This window comes from Toxorhynchites rutilus, chromosome 3 (assembly GCF_029784135.1).
Source record: "Toxorhynchites rutilus septentrionalis strain SRP chromosome 3, ASM2978413v1, whole genome shotgun sequence".
In the NCBI taxonomy this organism is placed as follows: domain Eukaryota; kingdom Metazoa; phylum Arthropoda; class Insecta; order Diptera; family Culicidae; genus Toxorhynchites; species Toxorhynchites rutilus.
Genome location: NC_073746.1, coordinates 218,200,760 through 218,211,305, shown reverse-complemented (window position 1 = coordinate 218,211,305; position 10,546 = coordinate 218,200,760). Strand labels below are relative to the sequence as shown.

Below are 10,546 nucleotides of genomic sequence, written 5' to 3'. Positions count from 1 at the left end.
CTCCTTTTGTAAGTACCGCATGCGAGTGGAACTGTCGAGTGATGACGAGCTTTTGATGATTAATAAAAGGATTCACGTAGATTAATTTATTACTGATTAGCAGTCAGTAATAAATTAATCTACTAAAAATGATAATTTCTCGTGGAGCATTTGGTCGAATTTGTATTCACTTGCTTTCATCCCTTGCTAGTTGAGGTTGCATAGTGTGCTCTGGTTGTTCAGGTTGGTCACCTGAGTCGTATTGTTGTACAATTTATTGTTCGGCGGTTGAAGAATGGCGTCAAATTTGAGACAGCTCAGTCGACAAGAACGATTTCATTTAGATACGATGGCCAATTTGAAGCAATTTATGGATCGGGTTGATGCAGATAGGGATATAAACCAATTGGAGGGATGGAAGCAACGAATTGAGACGGTCTACAGGGAATTCCAATCGAACCGACTAGAACTGGAATTTCTGTTCGATGACACAAAAGGGGACGCAACTGATGAAAAAACGGAGAGTAGTAATCGACTCATTCGGCAGAACTTTGAGCTCGATTATGTTCGTGCATACGGGTTCCTAACCACGAAAATTCGTGAGCTTAATACAGGCTTACAGCACGTTTCCCAAGCCGTAGCAGTAGTTAATGCGCCAAATCCACCACAGACACGAATTAAGGGGGTATTCTAGTCTAGAAATCTGAAAAAATCGAAATTTTATTTTTACCATATTTCTGTAGTTTAGGCATTCAAGAATATACTCTAGAAAGGACTTATCGAAAATCCTATTATTTACCTAGTTAGAGCCATCTTAGTGATGTGGTATCTAACCTGTTACGGCCATCACAATGAACTTCAAACGCGTTTCTCTCGGAACTATTTTTTTTCTAACTGGCGTACACGATATCTCAAGTTCTACTGAACCGATTTATGTCAAATTTATATGAAAATAATCTGCATACATCTCTCTATCGCATGAACCAATAAAAAATTATAACTTTTTAATTTTACTATTTTTAAAAAATCGGTAAACGCAAAAAAAAACGTTTTAAACAGCATTTTTGTTTTCAAACGGCCGCCATTTTGTTAAAACCCATGTTTTTTACTTGTCCGAGGTTCATGCCATAGCGACATCTTTACTGATTCAGAATCTGTTCGATTTTTTTGTTTCAGATAACCAGAAGGACTGGAATCGTGTACGCCATGGCACAACTTTTTTTTGAACACCCTCACTTCACCAGCATGTAACTATTCTAATTATGAATATTTTTTTCCGTCCTATTTTTGTTTTATTGTTGAAAGATAGATAAACGAATAATGATATAATGGATAGTAAAAATATTCTTTGTTTTATTTTTACGGAGTTCGAAAAAACGTCCGAAATTCGTGTCTCTACCCTAGAATACCCCCTTAAACTCCCTGAAGTAAAACTTTCAACGTTCGATGAATCCAGTTCGGAATGGATCACATTCAGAGATACTTATCAATCTCTAATTGATTCTAATGCGCAGTTATCGCAAATAAACAAATTTTCTTACCTTGTTGCATCGTTAACCAAGGATGCACGAAAGGTTATTGAAGCGATCGAGCTTACCGACGCAAACTATGCCGTTGCGTGGCAGTTGTTGGAGAAGCGTTTCAACAACAAAAAGTTAGTAGTAAAATCATACATCGATTCGCTTTTCGCAATCGAACCAATGAAGAGGGAATGCTACGAGTCCCTTACGCGCTTGATCGACGATTTCGAGCGCAACCTATGCCTAATCAACAAAGTGGGCATCGAAAGAAATGGTTGGAGTGTGCTTCTATCCCACATGGTCTGCAGTCGACTTGATTTATCCACCTTGCGGCACTGGGAAGTATCGGGATCTCATCGATTTTCTACGTACGCATTTAATGGTTCTACAGTCATTGGCACCTTCGAAGTCTCGCTTATCTGATTCGCACAAATCGGAATCCTATCGGCCGTCAAAATTCTCGAAAGTTAATACAGTCCACACTATCACTAATTCGACAACTGGTTCCTGCCCGTTCTGTTCGAAGGCTCCACACTCACCATTCAAATGCGACGTGTTCCTGAAAATGGCTGTCTCTCAACGTTACGAACAAATGAAAAAGAAGTTCCTCTGCATAAATTGTTTATCGTCCTCGCACCTTGCGAAGGGCTGTACGTCCGGCGGATGCAGAGTATGCAACCAGAAGCACCATCCTCCTAGCGATCGCTCGTCTGTGCAACAGAAATCCAATGCACCTTTTATTTCTGGTACGACTTTACAACCTTCGAACCATACAAATTCCTCCGATCAGTCCTTCTCACAATCTCAGTACAATTTATCGTTTGAAACCCAGTCGCCCTCAACCTCAATCCAACCAACTAGCCTTGTTTCCAGCACTCTCGTTGCCAACAGTCGAAATGTTCCGGCTACTGTGCTGCTGCAAACAGCGATAGTCAAAGTTTTTGGTCCTGATGGAGACGCCCAATGGGCAAGAGCGCTGTTGGATCCTGCATCGCAGCTTTGTCTTATCACCGAGAATATGGTTCAGAAGCTGAAGCTACGTCGTTTTCCCACTCGTCAAGAAATTGGAGGCGTTGGTAACACTCTCGTCGTATCGCATCACGCTGCGAATGTTCGGATAGGGTCACACTGCACCGAATATACTGTCGAAGAACCCTGTCATATACTGAAGAAGATAACGCGTGAACTTCCGGTCAACACTATCGATTCTTCTTACTGGAATGTCCCGTCCGGAATCACACTGGCCGATCCTAACTTCGACCAACCGGGACCAATAGATCTCCTGTTAGGCATGGAGCTTTATTTCGAACTTCTCTTGGAAGGAATAATCAAATTGGGACCGGAGAAACCGATTCTACAAAACACCGTTTTTGGATGGGTAGCATCGGGAAGAATAGGACTTCGTCAGTCTCGTAATCAACCAAAGGTGGCTCACGTGTGCAGCACTGAACCACATGAGGACCAAATCTCCCGTTTCTGGGAGTTAGAGTCCTGCTGGTCACCCAGCACACGTTCACCGGAAGAAACCTTCTGCGAAGAACATTTTACTACCAACACCTTTCGTGACGAGTCTGGTAGGTTTGTAGTCACTCTTCCTAAACGTAGCGACGTGGTTTCTCAACTGGGAAGCTCGAAGGAAGTGTTCGATGCATCGTGTCGCACTGATAGTGGAATATCACTCAATCAGACGTTGATGGTTGGCCCTGTGCTGCAGGATGACATACATGCGATATCTCTTCGCTTTCGGATGCACCGTTCGCAATCATTGCCGATGCCGAGAAAATTTATCGGCAGATTCGGCTTCACCCCGTTGATTACCCGCTGCATCGTATCCGCTGGCGTTCTTCTTCTTCGGAACCGCTCAAAACATTTGAGCTCACCACCGTCACCTACGGCACCGCCTCAGCACCGTATTTGGCAACTAGGTGTCTGCTGGAATTATCAAATCAGGGAGCTGAGGCCTATCCTTTAGCTGCGAAAGTCCTATCGAAGGACTTTTATATGGACGATATGCTGACTGGGATCGACGACGTAGAAGAAGGGCAAGAACTTTGCAACCAACTACGACAGTTGCTTCAATCAGGCGGGTTCAACTTGCGAAAATGGGCGTCTAATTCGTTCACCATTCTATCGATCATACCACCCGAGCTACGAGAACAACGAGCAATATTAGCGCTGGAGTCTCCCTCGACCATCAAAACCCTGATATGGGAACCCTCAACCCTCAACGGATCTGTTGCACTATTCCACTCCCAAGTGGTCACCAACGAACACCATCACAAGGCGTACTGTATTATCTGATACAGCCAGACTTTTCGACCCACTTGGTCTCATCGGGCCAGTGATAGTTTTGGCAAAGGTATTTGTCCAGTCTCTTTGGCGGACATCTGCATCTTGGGACGATCCTCTCGATGAAAACCAACAACATTATTGGCTCTCATTTCGTGACAGTCTAAACGCACTCTCGTCAATTTCCATACCTCGATGGGCAGCACTCTCTAATGCACCAGTCATCGTGGAACTCCATGGATTCTGCGATGCATCGGAACGAGCGTACGGTAGCTGTCTGTATATTCGAACCGTTTCCCAAGATGGGAGCATCTCCGTGCGTTTGCTGACTGCGAAATCCAGGGTGGCACCTCTCGGAGACTCCAAGAAGCAGAAAAAGGTCAGTCTTCCCAGGTTGGAGTTATCGGCTGCTCTTCTATTGAGCCACCTGTATCACAAGGTGAACTCTGCCATCGGACTAAACACTCGAGCGTTCTTCTGGTCGGACTCAACTATTACGCTCCACTGGATCAACTCGGTTCCGTCGAGATGGAAAACTTTCGTGGCGAATCGGGTGTCGGAAGTTCAACACCTAACAACCAACGGTGTCTGGGCTCACGTTTCGGGTATGGATAACCCAGCGGATATAATTTCCCGTGGTATGGAAGCGAACCAATTGGAAGAGTCTTCGATCTGGTGGACAGGACCATCCTGGCTGAAACAATCTTCTCGGTTTTGGCCTCCAATAATCCAAAGCGATCCACCTGAACTGACCGTTGAAACCCTGGAAGAACGACCAGTATCGTTACCGGTCAGAGTTCATGAACCGAACGAATTATTTAGACTACGCCCATCATTCTCCTCCTTGGTTCGACTGACTGCTATGCTTGGTCGATTCATTCACAACTCCAAACCGGAAAATCGATCCAATCGAAAATTTGGTTTTCTGCGTACATCGGAGTTAGAACAAGCTCTATCAATATTAGTGAAGTTGGCACAGTATGAAGTCTTCTTCAACGAAATCGACACCGTATCTAGTGCAGGTCAAGTAAATTCGAAGTCTGCTCTGAAGAATCTCTGCCCAATTTTGAAAGACGGAATATTGCGGGTTGGTGGCCGACTGCGGAACGCGACATTATCAGAGGATAGGAAACATCCAATGATCCTCCCTGCAAGACATCCACTAACAGAAAGCATAATGTCACACTATCATCTGAAACATATGCATGCCGGACCACAACTGCTTGTGGCATGCGTCCGGGAGAAGTTTTGGCCACTTCGCATCCGTAACCTGGCACGGCATACGGTCCACTCGTGCATCAGTTGCTTCCGTTGTAGACCATCGGTTGTGGAGCAGATTATGGGAGATTTGCCCGCCGAAAGAGTAACGCCAACTTTGCCGTTCCTGAACACCGGTGTGGATCTGTGCGGACCGTTCAAGTTCCGTAAACTTCGCAAAAGCCCACCTACCAAATGTTATGTGGCAACTTTCGTCTGCCTTGTCACAAAGGCTATACACATTGAGCTGGTCTACGATCTGTCAACAGCCGCTTTCATAGCTGCACTTCATCGGTTCATAGCTCGGAGAGGGAAGCCACATGTCATCCACTGCGACAATACACGAAACTTCAAGGGAGCCGTTCGATAACTGGCAGAGCTGCGAAGCCAATTCTATTCACAGCAGCACGAAGCAGCTGTAGTCAACCCGTGTGCGAACGACGGTATTGAATTCAAATTTATACCGCCCCGCAGTCCGAACTTTGGTGGGCTGTGGGAAGCAGCGGTAAAATCCTTTAAGAAGCATTTCCGATCGACAGTTGGTAACTCTATCCTTTCACAAGACGAGTTCGTTACACTGTTGTCCCGTATCGAAGCTTGTCTCAACTCCAGACCACTTACGCCCCTCACCGCGGACCCAAACGATCTGGAAGTATTGACTCCGGGTCACTTTCTTGTTCACCGTCCGCTCACTTCCTTTCCCGAACCTAATTTATGCGAGGTACCTCGGAATCGCCTCGACCGGTGGCAGGAAAACCAGGACCTCCTCCGTCGAGTATGGAAACGGTGGTCAACGGACTATCTTTCGGGGCTTCATCCACGCACCAAGTGGACACAGGCTCGAGACAATATTGCTGTTGGCACCATGGTCCTCCTCAAGGAAGAAAACCTTCCTCCGCTCAAAGGGAGATACGGCAGAATCACCAACATCTTCCGGGTGGAAGACAATAACATCCAAGTAGTCAGCGTGAAAACGGCTGAGGGAGAGTTTCGCCGGGCCATCTCCAAGGTTTGTGTGCTGCCTCTAAATCACGAATCAACCCTGCCGACCGATGGGAATAACCGGCAAATCGATGATCACTAAATACTATCGCAGTATTATGATACTGCGCAACGATCGGAGGTCTACGGGCCTTCGACCCCTGTACCTGGATTCACCGACGGCGACTCCTACCACCCCCGAGTGCGCCCAACAGCATCAACGGCGATTATCAACGACGAAGGACCAGACCTGGGTGAAGGTCAACGACCCTTCTCAGCGGCTAGTGATGGGATCATCTGATCAAGGACCAGGCCTAGACGAAGGCCAACGACCCTTGTATAGAAGAAGAAGAACCCAATTCCAGGATGATTCCAAGACGACCCTACGACGACAAGAACAGTTACCAACCAGTATGTCGGTTGAAAGGCTTCACCTTTCAACGGGGGCCGGCATATGTTAGCGCAACCCTAGCACATAATTACCATCTAGCATATAAGGCTATATTGATCGCATTCGATCACTCTCAATTACATTTAGTGTACTCTTCCTTATCATTAACCTTCGGCTAATGAGAGAAGAGAATCGGATAGTTCGTTTTTCGTATCCCTTATCACCACTGAATTTGTATATATTTCTATGCACAAACCAGAATAGTGTAGAACACGATAAAACTTCAGAGGGTACCCATCGATCTATCTTCTCAAAGGTAGTCGAGTGAACAAACATATTGAATTTGAATAAAGTGATTTTCGTTTAATCAAAATTCGGTCGTTTTTCCAAGTGCTAATCCAATTCGAGTCTTTGCCAAAGTGCCCGTGCCAACAAAATCGACCCGGCGATATTTTTCATTATTCATCGCTCGTATACTCTGTCCAACTTATATAAGACCGCCCTGATTCTATTTCGTTGCAAAACAAACAGTTTGAATTTCAACAAGATACATTCATACATTGTAGAATGCTTGGAATAAAGTATATTTAACGTCAATTTCGTTCAAAAGAGTTGTTTGTTTATTTATTGTGCTTAAATATGATAATATCAGCTGTCCAATTTCTATAAGACCATGTCAAATCTCATAAGTATTATCAATGAAAAATTCAAAACGATCGGCTGATTTATATGTCAATAATTGGCAACCTTGTCATTTCAGCTAATAACCTGAAAAATTCGTGTTGGAATACTATTAACCAAATGCTGCTGAACGATTTTCTTGATATTTTTTCCATGTTTCCGGAATTGCGTCCTTGAGCTCATCAATCGTTGTTTACCGTTTTCCCTCAATGTAGATTCTGCGTAGAAAGATCCCCCTAAGGTTTACAATAGGATTCAAATCTGGAGAGCGAGCCAACCAGTCCAAAAAGTTAAGTATTTCGTCCTTAATCCATTGCTTAGTTACCTTGTTGGTATGAATATGATGTGATATGTGAATTTTTTGTGACGATATCCAAACAAAAACGGTAGGAGAGAGGATTCCAGAACATGTATGTAATCCTTGAATGAAGTAAAAGCTATCTTGAGCTTTCCGATTGCACAGAATCCCGCCCAAACCATGCACGAGCCTTCACCAAAATTCCTGGTTGAAAAATACTGTTCTTTCTTCCGTAAATAACGCCAGTACCCGCTGAAACCATCAGGACCATCCTAATTGAACTTTTTTTCGTCAGTGAAGATAACCTTTACATTGAAGATCTTTTCGTTATGGTATATAGCAAAATGTATTCTATGTATAGGATCATTAACCTTTTAACCCCTGTTTATGTGAGGATTTTTTTACCAAAACTTGACGAATTGTTTCCCGAGAGACATTTTAATTCAAATATTGCTTTATTTGTCGATTTTGAGGTATTCGAAGCTGTTCTAGCTATTTCCCGCTTATCCCGGTCAGAGAGCTTCGATTTAAGTGGAGCTCTCTCCTTCTTACCGTATCCTTGAAGATTCGTTAAATAATTGAGCACTACTTGATGGGTTATTGTCGTCCAATCCGAAATTTCTCTGATACCAACATTTTCTTGGTGAAATGCATCGATTTGCTTTCTTTTCTCTCCGTGAGCACATTGCCTTCGAATTTTTCCAGATTTATTGACCATAACAACTAAAACAACGGAAAAATATAACTAGTCTTAAAGAAACTTGACACTTGAAAAATACAAAACCTTTGGTTTACGCTCAGCGCTTGCACACACACACATATGAAAATCATGCAGTGTATGGTAGTCACCAATACCAATACACTAGAATATAAGTTGACGCATTGTTTGTTTACAATGGCATAAAGCAGCAAGATCATCACCTGGTCTTATAGAAGTTGGACAGAGTGTAGAACTCCACTCGCTACGGCGGAGAATTATTCTAACCTGAGAAGGTTACCTCTCAAACCAATAGGACCGGTGATTTATTCTATTATTCATCACGCGTACTCTGTATCGAACCTTAATTGCAACGGCGGAGGGTTACCTTTTAGAAACTTGAGAAAATAATCGTGAGAACTCCTCTGGAAACTTGGTTTCGTGAAATGTCTCGTTATTCATTTTGGCGATCTCTTCCTTTACGTAATAATCATGGATAGCAAAAGGATGTCCCTTCTTTTCATCATTTTGCACCGTATTTTGAGTATGGAAAAAATATTTATTCCTTAGTCATTATTCTCAATAAATTGTTTTCGAATGAACATCCAATCGAGTGTTTGAAAATCAATATTTGAAGCCTTGCGCTGTGCGTTTGTAAATATATTCATATCTACACAGTTCGTGTAGAACGATTATTTGTGATTTCGTCTGTGAACATTATGCTGAACTTGAGCATGGTAATACACTATTCCTTTCTGTTGAACCTCATATGGAGAGGATTTTGAGTATTTCTGACGAATTGCTTTCTAGTTCTCATCACAAATGTTCCATTGTACTGTAGGATTTATATGAATACCCATGCTTCAAACTGTCGCGTTTTACCAGACCATTCAAACAACTATAGGCCTCGTTGACGATGTGCCTGCTACTGATGTTGCTAGTAATAATTTGATTGCATTATAATTCTTCAACATAAACTAGTGAGGTGCAAAGTACTTCTAAAAGTTCAAATGATTCCAGTTTACAGAATACAAGAGAGGTAAATTTTTGAAGACTATGGAAATTTTTCACGATACTGAGTTGGGGTACTTTAGAAATGAAAGGCTAGTCTAAAGCTCATTTAGAATCCAGAATCACAAAATCAGTGGTATCTTGAGATATGGTTGAAGATACAAAATAAATAATTGTATGTTCTTTTCAGAAAAAAAAATTGAAACATTATTCCGTTACAGTTTTGATAAATTTTCATACTTTTTTTCGAAAACACTCCATTAAAGTTTGAACTCTCTGTTGGTCAACCTCAACGGCCATTTTATTCCATGTCTACAACATTTTATGTCATTTTGGCACTTCTATTTCTGCTTGACAGTTAGCCAATATTTTGAGATTTTGTTTTCAATGTTATCGAACCCATTGTCACGGTACCACTGAAGCACTCAACTGTAGTGGCAGCTTGCCAAATTGTTTATTGTTTATTGAAACATTCTCAATGAACATAAAAAAGAGCTCTTTTTTTTACGTAGGACTACGTCTTGGATTTTGTATCGGGGGATCACCCTACGATATTGAAAATGAGACATGTAACGGAAATTTAAGAGATTTCAAGGATATCATGATATTGAACTCGTTGTTTGGCCATGTAAATAATTGTACTATGAACGAACTGCACTGATTGCCGATTTAGAGTTTTGAGAGTTCCACTTGTGTATACGAGTTCGTGATATTTCAGCGAGTCACGAACTCTATCTTATGTTCCCCATATATGTTTTCGTTAGAAATACAAATGTTTAGGGAAGTGAAGTTAAACCGAAGACAATTCTTCCTTGCCTTTGCCTTTGCCTACAACGAAAACATCGAAAATCTTCTGTGATACAAACTCGAATTTGTACGCCACCATGCAGATCCATTTACACTTCTTTTGGAAGTCACGTACAAGCTTTCAAAACATTATGTTTGATAAAGTCATAGTGTCACATGAGAGTGAAAGGGTATGAAAGGTATCTGTTTGTCAGAAAACAGTTTTTATTTCTCCAAAAAAATAATCATAGACTAGCGATAGTATGAGAATTCACTCAAATCCATTTTCACATGGTATTTTAAACTGTCAAATTGATTCCGAAGAGTTTTGGTCAATTTCAGGATTCAGCGTTTAGTATGATAACCTGTGCATTTGTAATTGGTTTTAGCCATTCAGCGAGGTTATCTACAAGCTTTTTGGTGTATCCAGGTTTTAAGATCATTTTTGTTAGGAATTTGATGATTTCTAACTTTCCTGTCTCAAATATGTACTTGGGTCTTTCTCTTTCTCTTTCTCTTTCTCTCTTCTCTTTCTCTTTCTCTTTCTCTTTCTCTTTCTCTTCTCTTCTCTTTCTCTTTCTCTTTCTCTTTCTCTTTTCTCTTCTCTCTTTCTCTTTCTCTTCTCTTTCTCTTTCTCTTTCTCTTTCTCTTTCTTC

The 10,546-nt window shown here is 42.1% G+C and overlaps 1 protein-coding gene across 1 annotated transcript; it reads left to right on the top strand.

The window, feature by feature from the left end:
* The first annotated feature begins 328 nt into the window (after window positions 1-328).
* On the top strand, window positions 329-6,129 carry LOC129773936 (uncharacterized). The gene is made up of 6 exons (XM_055777611.1): window positions 329-664; window positions 1,494-1,841; window positions 1,891-3,195; window positions 3,294-3,784; window positions 3,951-5,406; window positions 5,449-6,129. The coding sequence occupies exons 1-6, from the start codon at window positions 329-331 to the stop codon at window positions 6,127-6,129; spliced, it is 4,617 nt and encodes a 1,538-aa protein (XP_055633586.1).
* The last annotated feature ends 4,417 nt before the right edge of the window (window positions 6,130-10,546 follow it).